This window comes from Chlorocebus sabaeus, chromosome 20 (assembly GCF_047675955.1).
Source record: "Chlorocebus sabaeus isolate Y175 chromosome 20, mChlSab1.0.hap1, whole genome shotgun sequence".
In the NCBI taxonomy this organism is placed as follows: Eukaryota; Metazoa; Chordata; class Mammalia; order Primates; family Cercopithecidae; genus Chlorocebus; species Chlorocebus sabaeus.
In genome coordinates this window covers 44896865-44922989 of record NC_132923.1, presented here as the reverse complement: position 1 = coordinate 44922989, position 26125 = coordinate 44896865, and the positions used below count along the sequence as shown (strand labels likewise).

The 26125-nt window shown below is 42.1% G+C and overlaps 1 protein-coding gene across 3 annotated transcripts in view; it reads right to left on the bottom strand.

Moving 5' to 3' along the window:
* TGFBR3 (transforming growth factor beta receptor 3) overlaps window positions 1–26125 on the bottom strand; it is a 205686-nt gene that overhangs the window by 33384 nt on the left and 146177 nt on the right. For 2 of the 3 annotated variants that reach the window (XM_007977984.3, XM_038002872.2), the window contains exons 5-12: window positions 21070–21253; window positions 16129–16297; window positions 14120–14267; window positions 8350–8539; window positions 6290–6627; window positions 5715–5867; window positions 3623–3763; window positions 3294–3452 (exon numbers count right to left, since the gene is read on the bottom strand). In XM_007977984.3, the coding sequence (XP_007976175.2) occupies window positions 3294–3452; window positions 3623–3763; window positions 5715–5867; window positions 6290–6627; window positions 8350–8539; window positions 14120–14267; window positions 16129–16297; window positions 21070–21253 (1482 nt within the window). The remainder of the gene's footprint in view (window positions 1–3293; window positions 3453–3622; window positions 3764–5714; window positions 5868–6289; window positions 6628–8349; window positions 8540–14119; window positions 14268–16128; window positions 16298–21069; window positions 21254–26125) is intronic. The other variant, XM_007977985.3, reaches the window with a different exon arrangement.

The window sequence follows — 26125 nt, the reverse complement described above, 5'->3', positions numbered from 1 at the left end:
CTAAGCTCTTTTTAAAAATTGACCAAAAAATAGAGTTCAGTGGCAAAATCTACTTAACCTAGGCAGGAAGACTGAGCTTCTAAACTGCAAAAAGTCAGAGTGCCTGATGAGAGTCCTGCTTCATTGGTGAGAAGGCAGAGCTGGCTCCGGTGCCGGGTGTCAGTGACGGTGCAACCTGGAGGCCATCATGGGCCTGGTAAAGTGTCCCAGCTGCTGGCAGATCCAAATCAGCCTTGCCAAGTACTCCCCCTTCACTCCACAAGCCCGGGGTAGTTTAGGGGAAATCTAATCTGGAAACGTTTCCGACTCATTTATACTTCCCCCTTTGAAAACATTTGTATGGGCTACGTCCAAATTTTGTTAAGGTTCTTTTCTTTAGAAACAGGAAGTAATGTTTAGCCAAGAGTAAACAGAATTCAAACCTCAACTATCCTAAACTTAGCTAAAATCCCCAGACCAAACTAGATTCTCCATTTGGTGACACGTGGATCACTGCATGAACTGCCCCTCCCTGCTATGCCTCATTCTTTGACTAAATTTAGGATCAAAATAAACTTTAACACTTGTAGAAACAGCTAAGTCCTTACCCACAGACCAGCAGCCCCAGAATCATTTCAAAAGCACGGAGATAGAAACAGACATTCCGCGCTGAGATAACCCACGGGGAAACCCCTGACATCACATGGGGCTTTGAATCCACAGCACTGCTGTGAAAGGTTCCTACATGGCGGTGAACTGCAGGACACTCAACAATGAAGATGCCAGTGAAGAGGATACTAAGAGGAAGTGTAAATACTAACACTTCAGTATTTTTGCAATACTTCTGAAAAGCAAGATACTCTATCTTGGAAAGGTGGCAAATTACATATGTGCTATTACTAAAAACTGCCCTTTAACATGAACTCAGAACCCACATGCCAAAATGTGTAACACAGGGACCGCAAATCTTTTTTCTAATCTCAAAGGAAAGTATGTAGTGGCAGAATGTCTAAGGTATCCCAAAAAGGGATACCTTTGTAGCAGAGGGAAAAACTATATATTATTTTTAAATATATTTTTACATATATAATTCATATATATAAATTATCAGCAAATCTTTTACTAAAAAAGATTTTACTTTTAGACCAGAAGTGAGTAGGAGAAGGACTACAGGCTCTGCAGTGAGACGAGCTCATAAAAACCACATGCTCTCCTGCTCACATGCTGGGCACTGAGACTCAGTTTCCTCACTTACAGAATGAGAACATGAATACCCATGAGATATCATAATTGTGAAAATTAGCAAAGTAAAAGTTACATGCAAACAACACAGCTCCCAAAGCATCAATAAATGCTACCTATTAGTAGTAGTAGTGTTCTAGATTTAAAATTTTAGGTTATTAACAATTGGGTTTGGCAATTCCCCAACACAAATGAACCAAAAGAAAACTGCCATTATGTGACCAACAGTCACGTGAGATGACCAATGAACAGGTGGCAACACTGTTAACTTGGATTATGAAAGGGACTGCATGGTGTAGAGGGAATAGAGGAGAAACTATGAGAAATATAGGTGATATATGAAAAGGCATAAATGGGAAAACAAGAATGGGAGGGAAAAAAACAACCTACCAATAACACTTTTCAAGTAAGCCAGCATTTGAGGGATGGGGGAAAAAACCCAAAATATCCAGGGTAAGGTACAGGAGGAAGACTGACCGCTGATTAGCATAAATGAGCAAAGCCAGGCATAGACTTGGAAAAGAACAATCTGCAGTTATGCAGCACCCCTGAAATCCACAGCACAAGAGAGTTGTTGACCAACTGCCCATGTGAACTATACAGTCAGAAAAGCAAGAGAAAAACAGCCATCTTAGCTTAGGAAAAGCATGTAGAAGGCAGTATATTTTCCCCAATGGAGAAAGAAGGTGTGCTCAAAGAAAGAGAACTCTCAGAATGGGGGAGGGGCCGAATCCATATGATCAAGGAAAACAACATCTAGCACCAGCAGGCTCTGTCCCAGAGTCAGTGCAAATGTGAGAGTTATATGTCTTTCCAAAACAGAAACACGTGCACCAAAGTCACTTTTAACATGCAGAAGTATCCCGCTTTGACCCTTTAAGCTTCTCACCCCTCCCACTATGAAGCTGAGCTTGCAGCTCAGCACCAAAACCAGCTCATTAGATGAGGACCTTCCCATAAGACCAACAGATGATATGCCCACTGGAAACACTAAGGTTGAAACATGAAAGTTTGTACCCAGGGCACAAGAAACAATAGACATCCTGGTGCCATAAGGACATTTATCTTTTCTAGAATCCAATCTCTGAACCTGGATGTTTGCACTGATAAGACGTTATGTTTTCTCCCCTTTCAAATGGCACTTTGGAGATAAATGATAGTCGTATCCAGCGAAGAACGGTCAGAGCTCTGGAGCCAGGCGGCCTATGAGCACTGAATCTGAACTCCACTAGTACCAGCTGTGTGGCCTCAGACAAATTTGTGCCTCAATTTTCTCATCCATAAAATGAAGGTATTATTAGCCTCCCTCATAGGATGGCTCTAAAGAGTAAGTAACCGCTGCAATACTTACAACTATGTTTGGCACATAATAAATCTGCAGCAAATGTTAGATGTTGTTATTTCGTTATTACCACGCCTGCCTAATATTCTGTAGTCACTCCAGATTCCAGATTTAGGCTGCAAATGATTATTAACATTATATATAGGAAATAGTTTTAGTAAGTGTATACAGATACTTAGATCATGATCTAGAAAAAAATTTTTCATGAGTTATAATAGCACATAGCATTTCACTTAAAAGTGAGTGCAATTTAAAAGATAACTAGTCAGTTTCAGTGGCGGCAGGGACCCACAGGGATTTGGCTGCCATGCTGGGAGCCAAGGGGACTGTGCAGGGAAAAAAAAGAAATAAAAGATAACATATGAGGTGGTTTTGAAATATTCCACAGTCAACTCTAACACTGCAACTAGTGAACTACTGTTCCAAAAGCAAAGGACAGGGCTTTACCAGTAGAATTCACACTTGTCAATTTTTTTTTTTTTTTTTTTTTTTTTTTTAACATTCGTCTACAAAACACTGTCTTCACTTAGCATAATGTATTACATCTTGAAATTTCCTGCTTTGGTCAGAAGTCAACCTGAAAGTGTTCTCTGAGCCAAGCCCTCATCAGACCTGGTGAAGGTCTGTGAGGCAGGATAGGAAGAGGTCTGTACAGGGTATTTTAGCTGATGGCTAAGGAACTACAGCTCAGTGCTAACCTAAAAGCTCAAGGCTAACTTTCAGGTCTCACCTCAACATAAACGTGTCCATTCTCTGCCACAGAGAAGACCCCCTGGGAGGGCACCAAAAAGAGGTCAGTGTTGTAAAGCTCCATGTTGAAGGTGATGTTTCCATGGGGCTGTTCCTGGAAGCTGCTGGGGTTCCTCACCTGCTGCAGGCTGCAGTTAAACTGGAAAAAACAACCCACAGGAAGATTAATGACAGTCACATGAAGGGTGAAGGCCCTGTAGCTTCATGAGCTTTAGCCTTTAACATCTGATTTTATTTTCAGATAGTCCCTAACTAAAAACAAAATAGACAGCATTTTCCACAAACCCCCTGCTGATAACAAACACGTACCACCACAATTTCAGGTCGGGTGAACAGGGAAGCATCTCCTTCATCCATATCTCCCGGAAATCCATTATCACCTGACTCCAGATCTTCATAACCGTCTGGCCAACCACTACTGTCCCCAAGGGCTGGAACCTGTATCACAATCTAAAAGGCAAAGAAAGCACAGCCAGTGTTATAAAAACACCAAACCATGTGCATTTGGTTCTGCCTCACACAAACACTCATGTAATGATTCTGATGCAAATTGAAAATCTGACTTTAAGACAAAAAAATGAAATAACCTCCAAGCTTTTTCGAATTTTATCTTCAAAGTGATGAAGAATAAGGAGAAGCCCAATGCAGGTTCAAGTTAAAAGCTAAACTAATATTTGTATTGTCTTGTGAAAAATAAATATTTATGTTGTAACCATACTGAATAATGACAAATGACTTCAAATGATGGGAAAACACTAGATACTAGAATGGAGTTGAATGGAGTTGTCAAGACGCTTGCCTATACCGTGAGAAGGGGCTTCCCCTTAAGAGTCTTTATATTAAAAACTCTAAGACGTACTAAGTTGGTGAATACAAGGAGCTTCGTTATATATATCCTTTAAGAGTTGTAGAAAGTTTGGTTGAAGTTAGCAGCGAAGGACCTAACGTTTACTATGGAACACCTCTTCATTGCTGTGCTCTCGTACCCCTCTAACTTTTGCCCATTTCTTCCCTAAGAAATCTTTCTCTATGGTGTATGGATGTGGAAAAGAATATGTTTTATTCCAGGAATCTTTTTTTTCCATCTTTTTCACTATCCACCTGCAGATATATTCCAGGAATCTATCTTGACATAGGTTGAAAGTATGATTCCTGGATTATTTCTAAATAGAATGAGAAAATTCACCCAAGGGTTGTGACTCCATAAATGAAATCCTAATTTCTCTTGCTTCACATGCTTGGATTCTGAACATGCTACAGAATAGAAACATATAGTAAGTCTGAAAATTACTACAATTACAATTGGTGAGAACAGCTAAAATAGTCCCCGAAGAGAGTAGGATGGGAAGAAAAAAAACAAAAAACTGCCTTTCTCTCTGTACCAGGTCCTCCAAAGAAAGTACTGATGTCAATTAAAGGAAGTATCTAGGATATTGCTAAACTCGAAGATCATAATAAAGAAAAGAAAAATATGTGAGGAAAAAAGGAACTTTAAGGGATCATTACATGCCTTTCTCTCCTGAAGCAACTGGCATTTTTTTTTTTTTAACTTAACGGACATATTACTGCAGCCACTCGTTGGTGTTAACTTGGACCACAGTTTTAAAATGCCATAATCAAGTATTTCAGTATTATATGACATTCATTATATCTGTAGACACTGGATAACTGAAAGAAAATTCATGCTGTAATTATCAGGAGGTCAAAGGTTAATAAAGTAATGATTTGAGTAACAAAAGGAGATTAGCAGGGCCTAGCCTGGTGTCTAGGAAAGATTAGTGGATGAGAGGTCAGGAAGTTGGATTCAGTCGTCCTGGCTCTGCCATGAGCCCATCCCTGGAGTTTAAAAAAGCAAGTCTTTTTAACTTCTTGGAGTTCAGTTTCCTCACCTGGTGAAATGAAGCTGAATAAGCTCATCTTAGGTTCTTTGCGGCTCCAACAATCTAAGATTCTCTGAGGAACAATATACTTGGGCTCATGGGAGAGCCATTTCTCACAGGAACTGCGCTGACCAGAGCACCTGATTGCTAGCCTCTCTTCTCTGCATTGGGTCAAACTAGCAGCCACAGCTCAGCCACCCCATGTCAAAGCTGGATATGGCACTAAGAAGACACCATCTCCCCACCCCAACCCACCCTGTGTCAAAGGTGGACACAAGGATCTCTGAACCTTATTTTTAACTTTAAAAGTAAAACCCAAAATGCAAAATCAGCACTTTAAAGTTCTTCTGAAATGAGTTCAGGGTCAAAGTACATCCATTTTGCTGAGAACTGACACTTGGCTTTGTTCAGGCCTGGGGTAAAAATCCTCTTCATCTTCAAAGAAACGTTAAGTCTAATTTTCAGGGAGCACACAGCCAGGCTCTGGCAAAGGGCAAAGCTTTGTTCTGGAAAACACTCACAGAGTTATAGTAGACCACACCATCGAGGGCTGACCACCGGGGCCGCGTACCACAGCCATTCAGGGGAGACTCCAAAACAAAGTGTGTGCCATTCATCTTGGCCTTGCAGGTGGGATCCAGCAGGGTGACATCCATCCCCGAGTAGCCACTGGCCTAAAACAACAACCACCGAAGACATAGTCGGAGGCCCACAGGCAGTTCTGTTGCATAACTGACACAACTGACAACTGCCTGGTCTTCCAAGGACAGGCGACAAGAGGCCTGCATCGTGCCCTTCCCCACATATCTCTTCCCAGCTGCCCACCTCTCAATAGCCCAAGGGTAATATCTGTTGGCCTTGGCAATTCAATAGCAAAATATTGACACACGTGGATCTGGAACCCCCCCGTCACTGAGAACAACAGGAACCGGGTGAGAATCGCAGCCAAGGGGAAGTAGGCCCATCCAACTGAGAAAACAGTATCAAGCCTCTGGAGTTCAAAAATGAAAGAGATAGGGAGAAATTACAGATGTAGACTGGGGCCAGATGGGAAAGGAGGTGGCCTCTCTTCCCTCCTGTAAGCAGCTGCACTGACCTGAAAAGAATCTTTTTCTACAGCCACGATCATCTTCTCATTGTCACATTTGACAGACAGGGCAATATCCACGCTCCCTTGCACCTCTTCTGGCTCTCTGAGACCAGGAAACAGCTGTATGCTGGGAATGACAGGGTCCTTTGGCCTAGGGAGCCCATCTTCTCCCTCTTCATTCCAGACTCTCCTGGAAATATCTGGGAAAGGAAAGGGAAGGCCTCCATTTTGGCCTCCCCCTCCCTGGATGGGTGGGTTCTGCAGGGCAGGCAGGGCACCAGGGTCCAGCAGGATCCGTAGCTCAGGAGGAATAGTGTGGACTTCCTCATCTCCCATCTCCTCTGCTGGTGACAGAAGGCAAAACATCATCAGTGTTTGATGCCAGGCCACCACCAACATCATTACAGGCAGAACAGGGGGAATTAGCATAGAATGGGCAGGTGTAAAATGACTTTTAATAAGCAATGTATAAAAGTCATTAGAAGTCTAGAAGCCTGAATTCTAGTCCTGCTGTTCTCTCTAACTAGCTCAGTGGCTTTGGGCAAGCGGTTTGCTTCTCTGTGCCTCAAATTTGCTTTTCCAATTTTTTAAATTAAGCGGTTGGAAATGATTAGTGGTTCTTAACTTTGGCTACACATGAAAATCACTTGGGAGCTTTAAAAAATATTCCTGTGCCCAGGTTGTACCCCAAACAATTTAAACTCAGACTCTCTGGGGTGGTACCCAATCATTGATATGTTTTAAGCTCCCCATGTGTAACTGCAATGTGCACCTAAGGCTGAGAGCCAATGGAGGAGACAGTTTCTAAGGCTGTCCAAGTAGAAAAATCTGTGATTTGAGTAAGTTACATGGGGCAATATTATTCCACTCAAATGCCACTAAAATACTTTCCTTGAATCAAGAGATTCTTTTGAATAGTTTCTGTAAGGATGTCTTGAAACAATATTGGTATGTGAAAATTACTTCGCCACCTTCTTTTTGACAGCTAAATTTTAACAGGTATCTGGGCACCTTGGCCTTTTAGAATGTATTCCCTTGAAAGATAAGAAAGAGCTGCGTAGACACATTCATTCCTTCAAAGGGAGAGATGTATTTCCATATAATCAATAATCAATATTTTTTCATATTTCTAACAATTGAAATAATAATTTCCCCAGTTTTCTTTATATCTACTATCTAAGGCCAACTGATGTATACTTGAGGTCAAATCCATCTCAGTGGAAGCTGGAAGTGAAGATGACAGTTGGACATTATCTCTCCTTTAATAGTATTCTTTGGAAAGGACGCTAGAGCTGTAAGGGTCTAAAATAAGTCATAGCTTTGTAGGGTTTTTAATCTGTACTTTCACAAAAACCTTCACAACAACCCTGTAAGGTCAGTCCTATTATTTTCCCCTTATTACTGAAGAAAAATCTGTGGCTCAGAGGTGAAGCGACTTCTCCCCAAACAGTGACTAAATGGTAGAGCTGGGGCTTGAACCTGTACTCCTCATCTTTATTCTATTGGCATTTCACTCAGTGGCGGTACCATGAGCTGAGGAACAGGTCTAGGGATCAGAAAACTAGGCTTTCAAGTCATGCTAGCTATAAGACTCCGGAAAACCTCAAGAATTTGTTGAGCCTTGGCTTTCCACCCCATCCAACTGGGGTAGTAACTCCTGCCTTCCCTCTGGGTATGAATGCCCAAGTATGAGTCCTCATGACTATTTTCCTAAAAGATACAGCCTTTGACCATGAACTTCTTTCCTGCAGTCTTAACTCTTCTGTATTCTCAGCCATAAGTGGCCATTAGGTGCCTCAGAGAGAAAAACCTAATGTAGTCACAGTGAAGATAACCTATAACAAAGTTCTCTGAATATGCATTCAACTCTATGTCACTGAAAATCTGTATTACAGTTTCCTCAAAATCTCTTTCTAGGTAATTTTAAGCCTTCTGATAAAAAGTAGTCAAATTATTAAAATGTGCAAGAGAAAAACAGCAACATATAAGCTGAAATGACAGTTCCTCACTGGAAAAGCTTCGTTTGGAGGATATTTTTTATATAACTTAAAAAAATTCTAACTTACCATTATTTTCAAGCTGAAGATGAAATCTATTAGCCACAGGAGCCATTGTGTATGAAGTTATTGGACTATAGCCATTGTCCAAAGCCCACTTCACCAGATTCCCTTGGGTTGAAGGAATGTCATCTCTTATTGATTTGGTCATTGTCATAGATCTTTCACTCTCTTTTCCAAAGCCAATACTGTTAGGAGCCTGAAGATATAGCAAAAAAATTCACTCATGAGTCTAAAATTAAACAGTACTTTAGATAATAAAAATTAAATATCTGAAATAAGTAGATTCTATATTGTGTATGAGTGAATTATTTATTCTTTTGACCCCTATTTTCTTTGGGCTAAGAACGATGATGTGAAAAACCTTTAATAGCAGATTAAAAGACATCTACGCATGCTGCTTGATCATACTATTTGTATTGACTATGCTGATAAAAAAATCATCCAATGACATGTAAGTAGTTACATAGTAAGTATACCTAGCTATAACTATACAGTTAGTCTAATGTTTAAATGATTAACACACACAGTAATTATGTATATTAAGCTTTCCCTTTTTACTTAAAATGACATATGAAGTATACAGACAGACATGTTATATTGCCCTCAAATTTCCACGCTTCCACTTCCTATTCCCCTAGATTTCAATGAAAGCAGTCAGTTACACCCACTTAACAATGGAGATATGTTCTCAGAAATGCATCATTAGGTGATTTAGTCATTGTGTGAACATCATAGAGTGTACTTACACAAACCTACATGGTACAGCCTACTACCTACCTAGGCTATATGGTACAGCCTATTGCTCCTAGGCTACAAACCTGCACAGCATGTTACTGCACTGAATACTGTAGGCAGTAGTAACACAATGGTCGGTATTTGTGCATCTAAACATAGAAAAGGTACAGTAAAAATATGGTATTACAATCTGGTAAGACCACTGTTGTATATGTGGTCCCTCACTGACTGAAACGTATTATATGCTCAAGACTGTACTTCAGTGTGGAGACTATCCCATCTATATAAACTACTAAATTCCACATGGTAAAACAACCAATGTTTATATTTCATCTAAAATGTATGATCAATGAGCAATTCTATAATTGTATTCATTTGCCAATTCTATGAACCAAATATACTTACATCTTCTATTCTAAATATTAATTAATTTAGGTTACTCTCCCCTTAAGTATCACTATTTTATCCAGTAATACAAGTAGGTCTTAAGATTAGCTTTCAGAGATGGGTGCAATAGCTCACACCTATAATCCTAGCATTTGGGGAGGCTGAGGAGGGCTCAAGAGTTTGAGACCAACCTGCGTAACACAGTAAGATCCCATCTCTACAAAAATTTTAAAATTAGCCAGGCATGGTGGCATTTTCCTGCAGTCCCAGCTACTTAGGAGGCTGAGGTGGGAGGATCACCTGAGCCTGTGAGTTAGAGGTTGCAGTGAGCTATGGTCATGCCACTGCACTCTAGCCTGGGTGACAGAGTGAGACCCTGCCTTAAAAAAAAAAAAAAAAAGATTAGCTTTCACTGGATAATCAATTACAAAATAAAAATGATAGAAATATTTTTGGGAAAGGATATAAATGGACTCTACTCAACCAGGTTATTCAACAAGGACATGGAAGGTAAATTTATACATCAACTGCTGACTCCTGTGGCAGTGCTCTCATCAGAGGGTGAGAGAGCTGAATGCTGCAGAGGGGACCCCAAAGGGAAGGCATCATATTTTCAACAACTGCACCAACAGGGCTGGAAAGCCCTTCCAGCATGCAGATTACACCATTTTCATGCTGTATAAAAATCACTTTAATTTCCATGCCCAGTGATTTTCTCCTGCATGCATGCAGCATTTTTCCTAAATTCCTCATTTGTTTCCCATTCTGTTTGCCCCTAACATGACTAAATATTAATCCTTTCCCACTGTAAAACCCTAAAAGATTCACAGGCTCTAAGTTCTCTTGGCCTATGTGGTTGTGGGATATTGGCTGAAGCCACATGTATTTCAACTCAAAGCTTAAAGGATCTCATTCAGTATATTTTTCTATTACCTAAAGTGCTTATGTGTGGGAATACTGCCAGACTCACCAGTCACAAATACTACAAGCAAAGGAACTAGACAGAACTTTAACCAACTTCTGCAGTCATTTGTAAACTCAGTTTAATAGATTCAGAATATTTTAGCTCTTACTCCAATTCAGAAAAAATCTCCTTAGGGTAAAGAAGGGCTAGGGAGGAAGGAAGGAAGGAAGGAAGGAAGGAAGGAAGGAAGGAAGGAAGGAAGGGAGGGAGGGAGGGAGGGAGGGAGGGAGGGAGGGAGGGAGGGAGGGAGGGAGGGAGGGAGGGAAGCAAGGAGGCTAAAATAAGATAATGAAAGATCCAATTTATTCTTAGAAGTTTTTATTCATTTAGTCAACAGTAGTTTTTTAGGTACAGCTTCTTCCAGCCTTTCAGAGCTACATGTCATTTTGATTGGCTGGAATCACAATTGGCCTAAACAATACTGCTTGCTCTCATCTGCCCTAGTCTTTCATGTTGTTGGACAACTGAGAAAGTATCATATTTCCAGAACACTATCATCATAACTGCCACCTGTCCTTTTGCACCAGTGTGGAATGAGCTGTTTGCACCTTTCCACATTAAATCTAGGAGCTGTCAATACATGTCATTTTGATTATCTCTGGGAACTTAAAAGACTCGACATCGATCTACACATTTGTAAAGCAGCAAGGTTTGGGACAATGGCAGACAAGCTGGTGGTTCCCAGCTTTGAGCAAATTCTCACACTGTACCTCTGGAAGTCCCTAGGCTTTTTCCAGCTTTAGTGGAGCTACTCCAAATGTAGGTGTACAAGGGGGTCTCCAAAAACCACCACCATCTTTTCCAGCCATATCTTCATGAAAGATGAGGAGTTGAGTCTAAGTGCCTCCACAACCCCCCCGCCATATTTTCATCTGAACTGATGGCATAGGGGAGGGAGGACTAGGAAAAGGAATGGCCAGAGAGGGTAGTGCATATGCCCACTGGGATTTTAAAAAATGTCTTCTCTAGGAACAAGCTGCCAATCATCAACCCTGAAGTTCTGAGGCCACATGAAATAACGTAAGAGGAAACCTCTAACACGTTTCCTCCATCTATTCTTTTATGTTTTAGAGGTTCTTCCTACCACAAAAGTGATTATGCATAGTCCACAGAGGACCTGAGAAAAGAGCCAGATCTGGACAAGGCAATGTAGACACCTCCAGTGTTCCCATTCTTGCCCACTTCCTGGCTCTTTGCACCTCTTTTAACCATTTCGTCATCTGGAGGGCACATTCTGCCTATGCCCCACCCCCAACACACACATGCATAAGACATTCATGTTTAATGGTGCTCTTCTTTAAATTACTCCATCAGGCTCCTTACAACTCCCTTAGACTTTTTTCTTTCTTTTCACCTTATTTGGAGAAGTGCCTTAATTGTTCCTATAGACACCTGAAAGAGTTATTTATGGAAGGAAGATGAACCCCCTTTTTATGGCAGGCACGTTGCTAGGCATGTATTATTTTATTTCTCTTCCATAATATAAGGAGACAGGCATTACTATTCCTGTTAGAGAAGGAGAACCTAAGACTCACAGAAGCAACACATGTAGCTGAGAACTAAAATGTGCAGGCCCTGTGTCCAGTGCTTTAGATGAAATATCCTACAGGCCCTTAACAAGTACTCGGCGAATAAATGAACAAACAAATGAACTCAGCTAATGAACCACAAACTCAAGGTGAGTACTATCATCATACCCATTTCACAGATGACCAAACAGACTCAGTGTTCATCAGTTAGACTGCACAATATCTACTAGGAGTAGTAATCATTGGAGATGGGATTTAAATCTAGCCCTGTCTGGCACGAAGTCAAGATTCTTTCCATTCCACTATGCTGTCTCTAAAGGAAACAACTAGAAACAAGGTTTCTACTAACCACTGCCCCCTTTCTAAACACTAATTTAAACTTTTGTAGGAGGTCACAGTGGGATTGCCTTTCCCTCACAGCACAGTCAGAATTCACATCTGAAACAGGGAATTAGAAAATCACAAAGCATCAACTGGTTGGGAGAATAAAAAAGAACATCATGAAACATTACCTAATTGTTTAGTAATGTTGTCATGCATTGTCCAAAATTGGCCTGGAACAAGAGTACAGCCAAGGAGAGGAACATAAACAGATCTTGCACTGGGATGAGCAATCTCATTTCTAGCCTTTCTGATTCATATGAGAGATGGGGACATTCAAAGTGAACTCCAGGACTGCCATGGGCCACGCACACATACTCAGGGAGAGAAAGAGCCATTGAAGGGTCAAGGCTGAAAGAATATTTACACAAGAACTCCAGCAGGGAATTAAAATGTACCGTATGTTTTTGCCTTTCAAAGCATGATTCCCTTTCCTGTTTTTGTTATTCTGAAATTAAAAACATTTGGCCGGTGTGCCAGGCAGCAAAAGCAGCAGACAGCCCAGGCCACCAACACCCCTCTCATGCCATGCCAGAGAAGGCAATCAAAACATCTCTGACTTCAGATCATGGCTAGGCTTTGGGCTTGACAACAAATTAATGTATCACCATTACATATCATGGCTCAATGAGATCCTAGCAAAGTTAAAAAAAAAAAAAAAATCCACAGGAACCAGAAATGATTACTTTAAAATTAAAGTATGTGTGCTAGTGGTTTTGCCTGCTGCCTCTGGTGAGTGCTTTTACCTGACGTTGCCAAGGGAACTGTTGGCTTTGCTCACTGTGGTATCACATGGAAGGTGCCATGAATGAATGAATAATACCAAAACCAAGGGCATCCCTCTCCCAAAATACTGAAAACATAAAACCCACTTCAACTTATTCAGTGCAGGTACTAAAAGAGAAATTGGCCAAAAAAAATTTAAAGACGATGCATAAAAATTTGAGCCCACAAAAGAGATACTAAAGAGATAATTATCTTCTTAAAAAACAGGGAGGAGGATTTTTCTTTAACTTTCAATAATTCAGTCAAATAGTTATTGCCTAAGTATATTTGAGATAAGATTTACTTTACCAAGTTTCAACATTCAACTTTTGAGGAAACCAGCTGCTGTTTGCCCATCATGCCAATGGGCTAAGCCTTGTGCGTACATCTCTATTAAATAGAGGGCCTTGGGAACAAGCTGGAGTAGACTTGCCCAGCATGATTTCACTGACTTCGCAGTTACTGTGATTCTTCTATCAGTGTTTCACACTTAGGAGTTGGAAGCAAGCAAAAAGACATGCCAATATTTCATATTTAACTCAAAAAGAAAAGTCAATGATGTGAGCTGGGATCAGCCTAATTTTCCATACTTTCTCTAAGTACCTAATTCCATAATAAAAGCTGATATTCGGAACTGTGACACTTAGGTCCTTGTGGGACGCTCATTATGAAGGCTTAATTGTGTTCATTACTTAACACTTACTATTAGTGGAAAGCATACTAATGTATTTCAGGAATTTCACAAATGAGGGAGCTGGGGTTCAGAGAGGTTAGGGGACTTGCCAAAGGTCACAGTGGGATTACCTGGACTCAGACCTGCGTCTGTCTTAATCCGAGGCCATGTTTTAACGACCACACCTATTTTATAGGAGCATCCTATCTTGCAAAGTGAAAAATAATTGACAAAGCTTAGAGAGTCCAAAGAGGGAGAAACTCTAAAAATAACACATATAAGTACAGCTTAAATTGCTGTCATTCATCTAAACAAAACAAAAGACATACTCAACCAACTTACAATAATTTTCAGGCTTCCCTTAACATCAAAAGATTTGATCACCCAGTTGACAGACTTTTTGCACTTCAAGATCAGGATGAGATTTTTGACCACCTCAAGATTCTCTTGAGAAGGTCTTATATCAATTGTTATATCCACCTGGAAAGCACTGTGAATGGAAAACAAAGGCAAAGTTAAGACCTACATGCCAGAAAGTTGCAACTATCTCCCCTCTTCCAAGTCTTCATGTTTCTAGTGTCTGGCCAGTTGATTAAAAAGCTGGAGTTGATCCCAGGCCAATGACATGTGCAAAACAGATTGTTATTGCACACATAACAAAATTGTTTTACATAACAATAGAAACATATGCTTGCTGATAATTAGTCACTAAAGTTTTTCTCTTCTTTGGTGGAAAAGAGGTGGTTACTTAATGCAGCCACTGTTTGAAATGGACTTGAACGAACCAGAAGAGTTTACTTTTGAAGCAGTATTGTTGCCTTTTCAACCTTTAACACCTTTGATGTACAGGATTCCCATTTGGCTATATGTTCAAATTCCTTCAAAACCCAAGTAGGTAGCAGTTTGGTGAGTTGTGGGAGGGTGGTGTGGGGAGAAGGGAAGCATGGTGGTAAAAAAAAAAAAATTAGGAAACTTCAGAGTAAAATAAGAGACAAAAGGCTAAAGAATTTCTTGATTTATATAAGGTTTGCTTAAGTCATTAACAATTGCTACAGAATCATATCTGCATTTACTTTCCCAAACTTCTGGACATAAGGTTATTAAAATAAAGAAAACAGATGGTCAACCAAGTGATTACTGGAAAATTGATGAACACAACCCAAACTTCTAAGAATTCATATAAAAGAGAATTTTTTACTAAACAATAACATCCCTGTCGTTCTGAATTTAAGGGAACAGTCTTTCTTTCCATCTCAGCTTTACACACTTGTAAATCATAAAAAGGATGGTATACTCCAATGAAGCCTCAGGCCTGACATTGAAGCACATTCACCAGACTGCTCCTACTCCCATTCCCTTTTCACTTTCCACAAAATTCTTCAAGTGGACAGAGTGGAATCTTACCAAAACTGATCTGTAGCTTACACACTTTTAAAGTCAAACACTGATTAGAATTTTAACCTCGAAATTCCTCTACAATATAAATTTAAAATTTTAAGTCACTAGTCCAGATTCAAAGGAAGGAGGGTAAAATGCAGGCTAACGTGGGAAAAGAACCTACTTTTTCTCCTTTTTCTTTATTTTAAATTCCCTAATTATTCTTGATAGGGAGGGTTGAATTTCCAGTCCAGTGGTAGGAAGCTGAGAGGGAGAACAAGCGCACAAGGGAGAGGCAAGTTCTATCAAATGGCTCTTTGGTATGTCACTATGAAGGCCCACTCCAGCATACACACACACACACACACACACACACGCACACACACACACACCAAGCACACAAGGGAGAGGCAAGCTCTATCGAATGGCTCTTTGGTATGACACTATGGAGGGCCACTCCAGCACACACGTGTGCACACACACACACACACAGATTTAAAGCAAACAGCTCTGAGTGCCTAAGTGCTCTGAGGACACCATAAACAGAGCTTTATTAAAACCAGAAGGTTACTAAGATGATAATTATATTAATAGGGTATATTCTGTAATTTTTCTATCAGGGATAACCTTAGTCAGAGGTGATAAAGACGGAGCAAGAGTGACTGTGTCCTGTAATTAACACCCAGAAGTTCAGAACAGGTTTCAGGAATTCATATGAAATATCTGGGATCTAGGGACAGATGCAAAATATAAAATATACCACCGGTGCCTTTACTCTCTTCTTCAAAGCTTCTGTGAAACACATCTGACGAAACACACCTGAAGCATCAATGGCTCCCTTCCCTCCTGCGTGAAGCATCAATGGCTCCCTTCCCTCCTGTGTAGGATGGGCTGCACGCACCTCTCCCTGCCTCAAGTCAAGGAAGATCTTTACTTTCATCTCTTCTCACACTCACACACTTAGACTCGCTTACCTGTAGGGGTTAGAGTTGGGGGTGATTAGCTCGATGATGTGTACTTCCTCATTCTGGGGCTGGCTGGACATCACACACCCTTCTGCTGCTTTGGGCTGAAGGTACTCAGCAAGGTAATTGAGTGAGAGAAAATTCTTCCCTATGTTGCACTTCGGAGGGAACACTTGATCTGAAAGAGGCACAGGACAATCTGTCAAACCACTGAGCTACTTGGTAACCAGATTCAAAGGAAGGAGGGTGACAGTAAAACTGAGCAAATGGCGGACACAGGGAACCACGAGCTCAAAGGATGGGCCTTTGTCTGTGAACTCCTCAACCACCACCCTGAAATGCATCCTGTTATGGTCACCAGTGACCTCCTATTGACTAGCCCCCAACTAGGGGCCTCTTTTGGCTAAATCCTCTCCTTGCTTGTTCTCTGTGATACTTCCTGTCCTTGTCCATTTCCTCTGACCTATCTTTCACATCTCTTCCACTGGTTCCTCCTCTGCTCAGAATCTGTTTAGACCCCATCCCAGAGAATCTGATTCAGAACACCCAGCGGGGGCCTAGGCAGCTTTCTTTTTTGAAAAGCTCTGTAGTTGATTCCAATATAAACTAAGGCTAAGAACTTCTCAGCTCCTTCCTCAATCCCCTTTCTATCTCATTCTTTTCCTAGGTGATCTCAATCACTCCCATGGTTTCAACCTGTACCTGGATCATGACTCCTTTTCTGAGAAGTCAACTTATACTGTCATCTGTCTACCAAGCATCTCCTACCTAAAAATCCAATACTTAAGTATTTCATGGTCAGCATATTTAACATTCAATCCATTTTATCCCCAAATACACTCCTCCTTGGATTATTTGTTATTTCAATTATCAGGAGAGGCAACCACCTAATTAATCCTCTGACGCCCCATGTAGAATTAATCTTTCCCTCACATGTATTCCTCACAGCACTTCATACTCTGAAGATGAAAGGTAGGAGTTTGGGGGAAACAAAGAAGGCAGACTTTCACTCTTTCTCACAATCTGAACACAGACCACTCAAGTTTATATGGCACTTTACAGTTTACAAAGTGCTTTCGCAAACATTATCTCACTGTGCTGAGAGTTGCTCACCACCTCTACCCGGGAAAGTGATGTAAGCACCAGAATCTGAAGACACTCCCCCAATGGCACATGCCATTTACACAGCACGGCGGCTGATGGGATTTCCATCCACGGGCTTAAATGTTTCAACAGAACTTGAAAGAAACTGCTGGCAGTGTGACAGCTGGGACCAGTGTCAAGGAAGTTCTAGGTGTAGCATGCTTTTTTCAGAAGGGATAATTAATCAGAGACCTGGCACTATTATAAAACAGACTTCTGCCTTTTCCATTTTGAGGACAGGATGCCAGGGTTCAAATCCACATGGAAGTCTCACTTTGGAGTAAGGAATCAAACCAGGGGGTCCCAAGACTGGGTTGATACTGTCCCTCCCCCTCCCAACTTGTGCAATCTCCCTTGTGCTCAGGTCTGCAGCACACACTGGGGCATCATGGCTCTGGTCACCACAGCACCCCCAGCACCACCCCAGAACAAAGGGGACCAAAGCCTCTGCTTGTGGGCTCGTTGCAAGAGAGCATTGGGTTTGCCCTCTGCAGTCTCCTCTAATTCCCCTCCCCCTCAGAGAGAAAAGCTCAAGGCTCCACTGACTGCCGTTAGAGCAGCCTCCTTCCACTTCTGCTGAGGGTTTTGCCAGATGAGCAGATGAGGTATGCACACCGTGCAGCTGCAGCCCTGCGGATGCCTCCCCCACATCGCAGGGTGGAAAATGATATTGGAATGGCAAGGTTGAAATTTAATTAAGAAAGAGTGTCTATGGGCTAGGGACAGGCCAGTCTGGAACTCAAGAGACTAGGGCCCTCCTGGGATTGTGGCCGGCATATCCAGTTCATAGGTGTGCCTGGTTTGTATCTGGCACATAGTGGGCATATGGTATAGGTTTCCTGAATTAACAAACAATGATGTGAGATTTGAGACAAATAACAAAATATTCACTCATGTGAAGCCACTAGGAAAGGTCTAATTGTTCAAAAGTTGATGTTATTAAGGGCTCTAGTCCCAGATGCCATTGTCACTAAGTTGAATAAGCTGACCACTTTTGTTGTGTGTGGTTTCTCCCCTGCTCCCCAATGACTTTACAAATACCTGGCATCAAAACTTACACCGAGTGCCAAGTAGAAAGGAAACCACAAAGGGGAATTCCCGGGTAAAAGCCTGGCAAGTTTGGGGGCAGGGGGAGTCACATGCTTATTTGTATTTTAGGAAAAGATTGACAAATGACTTTGAGACACAGAAGGATATACTCTGAGAGCAGGAATGAACCTGGGGGTTAATGCAAACATCTCATTTTCCTCTGCAGAAACTGAGGCTCTGGTGGTAAGTCAGTGTTGCTTGAAGCCTCACAGCAAGACCAGCTGGGATAAGAGCAAAACTCTTAAATTCTTCCATTCTGGGTATATAGATGAGAGCAGTTCCTAAATGTCAGCAAGCATCAGATCTCCTGGAGGGCTGAATGAAACACTGACTGCTAGGTCCCACCCCCAGAGTTTCTGATTCAGTTGGTCTGGGTTGGGCCTGAGAACTGGCATTTCTATCAAGTCCCCAAGTGATGTGGATGCTGCTGGGACAGAAACCACACTCTGAGAACCGCTCGGGTTAGAGTAATCAGGCCTCATGGCCTGCGATCCCTGGGTACAAGAAAGGTAGACCCAGGTTGGATTCTGGGAAGTGGGGGATGAGGCTTGCGCAGTAGAGTCTGAGCCGTGGTGATAAACGTTATCACTTTGTGGTTCACTGACCTCACCAAGGAACCTCCTTTCCCTACTGCTCGTCTCTCCATGGCATGGCCCAGTGACTTATACTCAACTGGTGGCTGGAGTCAAGTTTCAGGGGTTCCGAAGGTGTTACCAAGGAGTTAACCAGTTTTTACTGCACCAGACAGCAGGTCCTTTAAGTTGGCTTCCCCTGCCTAGTATGCACAGGCTTAACCAATTAAGTGACAACCCGTGGCTCTCAGGGCAAGTGACTGCTGTGCTTAGAAAGAAGCTTATGTACTGCCGAGAGAACACAGTCCAACATTCTAAATGTTATTATAACAAATTTTCTTATTCTAACAAATTCCAAGGGGTAATCAACATTCTTTCATGCTACTAGAATTCTGCTTCAGCAACGCGGCCCACTGGCCAGGGCTGAGAGTCTTTATTAAAAGAGATTTTTCATTTTGTCTCAATGGGATTTGACCTCTGTTATTAGCTACCTATCATGAGAGCACAGAAACAAACTTAGACTTTTTGAGCCTAACCTTCATCTAAGCCCCCTCCTCTCTGCCTCAACTAAACAAGGATGTTCATCCAGGTGGACCACTTTCCTTTCTGAGTTATGCTTATTTGGCTAGGACTTAAAGTACAGCTCAGGCAACAAGCGTTAAACTCAAGAGTCAGGAAGCGTGGGTTTGGGTTCTGGCTTTGCCACTCGTTAGTAACTTGGATGTGAGCAGGTTCACTTAGCCCTTCACTAAGCCCTCTGTGAAATGGTGGAAATGACGTCTTCCTCCTGGGATTACTGTGGGGTTAAGTGGGGTGCACATGAAGGCCCCTGAAATGGCTTCTGCATGTAGCATCCTCTTCGACGTCTGTGTCCCCTGTTCCTGCCTCTGTCTCTCACACACTTTAAAGCAGCCCAGATCCAAACAAGAGCTGGGATCAAGTGTTCACTAACCCACCCTTCCCTGTCCTGTCTGTGAGGAGGTGACAGCTGCTGTAGAATTTAACAGAAAGCAGCTGGATGCTGAATGCTGGATGCTGAAAACCTGAAACACAGTGTTCACACAATCAGCTGGCTATAACAAGGACCCATTCACAGGAGCTGCTATTTCCTAGTAACTTATGGGGGCTTCAAATATACTCAACTGAAAATACTGATTTAAAAAAGAAAGGTCTGGCCAGGTGCAGTGGCTCAAGCCTGTAATCCCAGCACTTTGAGAGAACAAGGGAGGAGGATCTCTTAGCCAGCAGTTCGAAACCAGCCTGGGCAACACAGCAAGACCTATGTCTACAAAAAAATGTAAAAATTAGCCAGGTGTGATGGCATATGCCTGTAGTCCCAGCTTCTCAGGAGACTGAGGCAGGAGAATCACTTGAGCCCTGGAGGTTAAGGCTGTAGTGAGCACTGATTGCACGACTGCACTCCAGCCTGGGCAACACAGCGAGACTCTGAGGAAGGAAGGAAGGGAGGGAGGGAAGGAGGGAGGAAGAAAAAGGTTTCTCTCTCTTTTTTTTTTTTTTTGAAGGCTTTCAAAACTGGGTTTCTGGATATTTCTATCCCTCTGTAATGCAAGGAAATTTACATAGGCAATCTCTTATCAAGACAATACACTTCTTTTCTTCAATAATTTGTCCTTGTGATAGTCATTTGTACTAAAAATACATTTAAATACTTTTCCTCTGCTATTGTCCAAAATGTAACCTATGTCTCAGTACAACAAACTGACACAGGCTTCAGATGTTTGCCGAAGACAGGTAAGAGGAAGCCACCTGCTGACCCATTCTGCCAACTCTTCCACTCCATCAGTCATCACCTCCTTCCCATACCCTCAGCTTCTCGCCTCCACTTACTTTTCTTGACTTCTGTACATGGGTGTCTTCTAAATCCCACACAATAACCTCCTCCTCTCTCCCCATGCTCCTCCCTATTTTTCACTTGGCTATAACCAGGCCTGCTTCTCCAGGAGGAAAAAAGAGGGCAGGGAATACAGGGGACGGCAGAGAGGCCTGGGACCAAATGACCCCTCAGGTCCCTGCCAGTTCCAACATTCTGTAATTCTGTGATTCCTTGCCCTAACCACCTGGTTTCAGAAAAGAAAACAATTGCCTGTCATAAATCAGTCATTAACTGAAGCCACATAAAATTTACCTTCCCCCACTTTAATATAAATGTTTCTTGCTATCTTGAGTTCGGTGAATGAAGTAACTGCTCCATACTCCTTTCGGGCCCAGTTTAACAGATGTTCATTTCCATGGGGGAAGTTCCTTTTTTCTGTTACTGCTGTCAAGGAGAAGTTTCCTGACGAAAACTGGACCAAGGAACCCTCAGACACCTAGAGGAAACAGAATTGCATATTTAACATGGTGCAGTCACTGGAGCTGAATCATAATTAGAGAAAGCACTTCTCAGACAACTAATGGGTATTTGTAAATCAAACCTCTTCCCTTTGTTATACAGGCAGATCAGCGTTTTTAAGCAGCTGATTCAAGAAATAATCCCAAGCCTAGTCCTCCCAGACAATGGCAAAACTACCAATGCAGGATGTCCCTCTGAACTCCGAAAGAACCTCGTGATGATGGACTGCACTGCACATTGAGTAATCATAAGAATTATCACTGCTATTTCCAAGAAATCTACATTGAAGACCGATCTTACAATGAATGTATTTCAAGTCAAGTGGCAAGCCTTGATGAATGTTCTCATGGGCTTCTAAAAAGCCTCAGGATCAAGACAAGTGATCCCAAAGTCCTGCTAGCAACTGATCACAACTTCCAGGTCTTCCACAGCTGCGGCATCTGCTGACAGAGTCATCACAATAGGGACACAGCGAGAGTCATCTTGGTTTATGTTCTCCTCAGCACCGAGATAAAAATGGCCAAAGGTTGCCAGCCTTTCTATCACATTGCTCTATTTCATAGCAGTGAGATGAATGTTTGTAACAGTTTATTTTGTAAGACCCCCAAACTCCCACAGATAATGAAGCCAAGAGGCTGTTAAACTGATCTAATAAAACTTTCAGGATGATTTATGCAAGTACCTCATTCTTGCTGGATGTATTTAGACCACTGCTGACCTAGCATATCAAGGTATACGTGTAATTAACACAACCAAAGGAGGAAAATCATCATCTTATTGCTGTGCTATAATCAAATTGAGTTGCTGGTGAAATAGGCATGCCATTTTTATTGGCTAGCATTTATAAAATAACTGATTTTTTCAATGTCACAGTGAAACCTCAAAATGTGGGCAAGAACGCTCACAAATTCCCAAGTCATAGAACTATAAATGTCTTGTATTAAATTTCACATGAACCGTTTACTCATAACGAAAAGCAAGCAGTTTCTGAAGTAAGACTAAGAAGCAAGTCGAGGGCAGGGATTTTATTAGTCGTTCTATCACAGCAGTGTTTTTAACACACACAAAATTATATTTACCCAGCTACTGTGCTAGACATTAATATTTTCTATACAATTATATAAACCTATCTTCTAAAAATGCTGGCAAAAAAAAGTACTGCACTTAATTGATTCCATGACCTTCTAATGTTGCAAGCTGAAAACTAGAATCACCTGAAGAGTTTCCAGATATCCTGATGCCCAGGCCACACAGATAGCACAGAGCTACATGTTCCATACTAGTTTTGTTTATAACTGGCATCAGGACATTCAGAAATGATTGTGACTACACTTGACAGCACTGATAGGTAGTAAGTGTGCATGCAGTCAGTGGTAGCTGTGTAGAATTACACAGGGTCTGTGGAAGCCCTGAATTAATCACTCATAAACTGGGTGTAAACCATAGCTACTCACAACAGCTACCACTGACTGCACACTGAGTACATATCAGTGCTGTCAAGTGTAGTCATGATCATTTCTGAATGTCCTGATGCCAGTTATAAACAAAACCAGTGTGGAACATATAGCTCTGACCTTGTTTTGACATCACCTGAATAAGCAAAAATCCTACGTCATTTTCCTGCCAAAAAATAACCAAGCCCACCTAAGTGTAACTTCTCAGAGGTTTAGCTACTCATCAACACTGAACTTCCAACAACGTTTATCTAATTTTTTGACTTTTGCACTGTAGTAAAATTTTCTTTTCACTTGTACTAAAAAGGCATTTTTATCAAGGCTGTCACCAAAAACCCACAACAGTCCAGAGGCCTTTGTCCCACTGCCAGCACAGTTCTGAATGTTTAGACGAGAAACCATGGATGTTCTGCTTCTTGTTTCTCATTCATGCTGTGGCCGTAAACTACGGCAACTGGGCTTTAAATGCGTTATACATAGAGTACATTTTTTTCAGAGCGGAAAGCAGGATGTCACACTGGTGCATTCTAGAGGCAAGAAAGCAAACAGCACAAACACAGAAGATACCAACGGCAACTCCAAATTGTGTCCTGAAGTAATTGAAGAGTGATGCCGTGATGAAGCTGGTGACAGGGCTGCTTCATGGAGGAGGAACAAGTCCCTCTGCTCCCTCCAGGCACCGTCCTCCTCATGGGCCAGCAGCAATAAGCTTCATACACTCAGGGCTGAGGAATTTGGAACTGGAGTTAACAGCCACTCCTCAGGCACATTCCAATAAGAAGAAAGTAAAGCTGCAGTGAGGTGTCCCCGACTGCAGGTCAGTGGAAATTTTCAGCTTCAGCAAGGAGTGAGCCAGCACTCTCCTCCTGACTGCCAGTTCTCCTGACCCTGACAAGGCTAGAGCTGAATTTTAGAAGGTGTTGTTTTAGAAGGTATTGTTCAGATGTTATTTCCACCTGATCTGCGGAACTGTGAGGCAGGCTACCATGACCTCTACAGCAGAAAAGCGGAAACCTCAGAGAGGCTAATGGCCTACCCAAGGCCAGATGGTCAGCACCAGGCCCAGACCAGAACCTAAGACTTCTGACTCCTGGTCACAGCTGGCCTCTGCTTGCACCCTTCCAGAAAGAAGACCTCACTAGCTCCCAAGACAGCAGATTTCTGTTCTGTTAGATTCACTTTTTATACACTAGTCTGAGCCATGCCTACCAGAACAAATAATTCCTTTGTCTTTCTTCCATGAGACAAGACTTCAGGTGTTCAAAGGTGTCACCTGACCTCAATCACATGTTTGCTTTTTCAGGGCAACACCCCCAGCTTCTTCAACTCTGCCCCAGACACCCTGGTTGTCACAGCATCAACAGGATAGTCTCCGAAAGATGGTGTCGGGACAAAATTCAAGGTCTCCAGTGTGGTCTAAGAAGCATATTGTGATGGTTCATTTTACGTGTCAACTTGACTGAGGCACAGGTACCCAGATATTTGGCCAGACATTATTCTGGGTATTCTGGTGAGGATGCATTTGGATGAGATTTAAATGTTAGTACACTGAGTAGGGCAGATTTCTCTCCCTGATGTGTGTGGGCTCATCCAATCAGTTGAAGGCCTGAATAGAACAAAAAGCTGACCCTCTCCCAAGTAAGAATTCTACCTGATGGCTTTCAAACTGGAACATCAGCTCTTCCCAGTGCTACGGCAGCCTGCGGGCCTTCGAACTGGAACTGGGGCATTGGCTCTGCAGATTTTGGACTTGTTAGCCTCCATAATCTCATGATCCAATTCCTATAATAAATCCCTTTCTCTATGTGAACGCTGCATGAAGCATCTGCATTAGCTTTGGCATCAGCTGAACCCTGCTATGATCGCATATTTACTAATTGATATAGTTTGCATATTTGTCCCCACCTAAATCTCATGCTAAATGGCAATCCCTAATGTTTCACATGGGTCCTGGTGGGAGGTGTTTGGATCACGGGGGCAGATCCCTCATGAATGGCTTGGGTCATCCCTTTGGTAACAAGTGAACTCTCATTTTGAATTCACATGAGATCTGCTCATTTAAAAGTGGGTGGCACCTCCCCTGACACACGTTCTTTCTCTTGCTCCTGCTTTTGCCATGTGTAAGTGCCTGATCCCACTTCATCTTCCTCCCTAAGTAAAAGCATCCTGAAGTCTCCCCAGAAGCAGATGTTGGTGCTATGCTTCCTGTACGGCCTGCAAAACTATGAGCCAATTAAACTTCTTTTCTTATAAATTGCCCAGTCTCAAGTATTTCTTTTTAGCAATGCAAGAACAGCCTAATACACTAATCTATGCTTTAAACACACAGCCAACAAAGATTTATGGAGTGCCTGCCTACTCCATTGTTCTCCACGCTGGAGACACAGAGGGGAACATGACAGACAAAATCCCCTGCCCTTATGGAGATTAAAGTCTAATAAGGCAGCCAGAGGAGCAAAATAAGGTCACAGAGAAGTTAAAGACCTAAAGGAGATGAAAGAACCACAAAACATCAAGGCAAGGAGCGTTCACAGTTGAGATGCAGCAGGTGTAACATCTGACACGGTAAAGGAAGACCAATGAAGTCAGTGTGGCTGGACACAGGCCTGAGGGGAGGTTCGTAGGACACAGGTCCCAGAGGAGACCAGTAGGCCCACAGGACCTTGTAGACCATTGTAAGGACTTTCGAAACATCTACCAAATGTTTTAACAGGATGGATCTGGCTGCTATGTTGAGTCTAAAGAGAGACTAAAGCAGGAGATCATTAGTAGACTTCCAGAATAATCCAGGTGAGGAACAGTGGTCACTCATACCAGGAAGGATCGTAGAGAAGATGGTACCTAACCCCCCAGGTCTTTTCACCAGTACGAGGCTTTTCTATCCTATCCTTACACCCATAATTCTCCCAAAATAAATGCAAAGTCTTACAATTATTCTTTAGACCCATATTTCAAGTCTGAAGAGACCATGTAAAAATCCTTATTTTATTAGCTATATATAACTAAATTTTATAGCACACCTTCTGCACTTTCATCTAAATCCCCAAGAAGTTGACCAAGACAAGACTGAGGTTTGTGACTCACACGTACACCCCCACACTAACCTAAGCACATTAGCAGTCCTTGCTGGGGTTCCAGGTTGTTCAACCAACTACGAAGGGACCTCACAGAACCTTCCTTATCTTTGTAAGGGCATCATGCTACAACCTGCCAAGAACCCTGTTGTATTAGTCCATTCTCACACTGCTATAAAAAAATACCTGGGACTGGTTAATTTACAAAGAAAAGAGGTTTAATTGGCTCATGATTCCACAGGCTGTACAGGAAGCATGGCTGGGGAGGCCTCAGGAAACTTACAATCATGGTGGAAGGTGAAGAGGAAGCAGGCATGACTT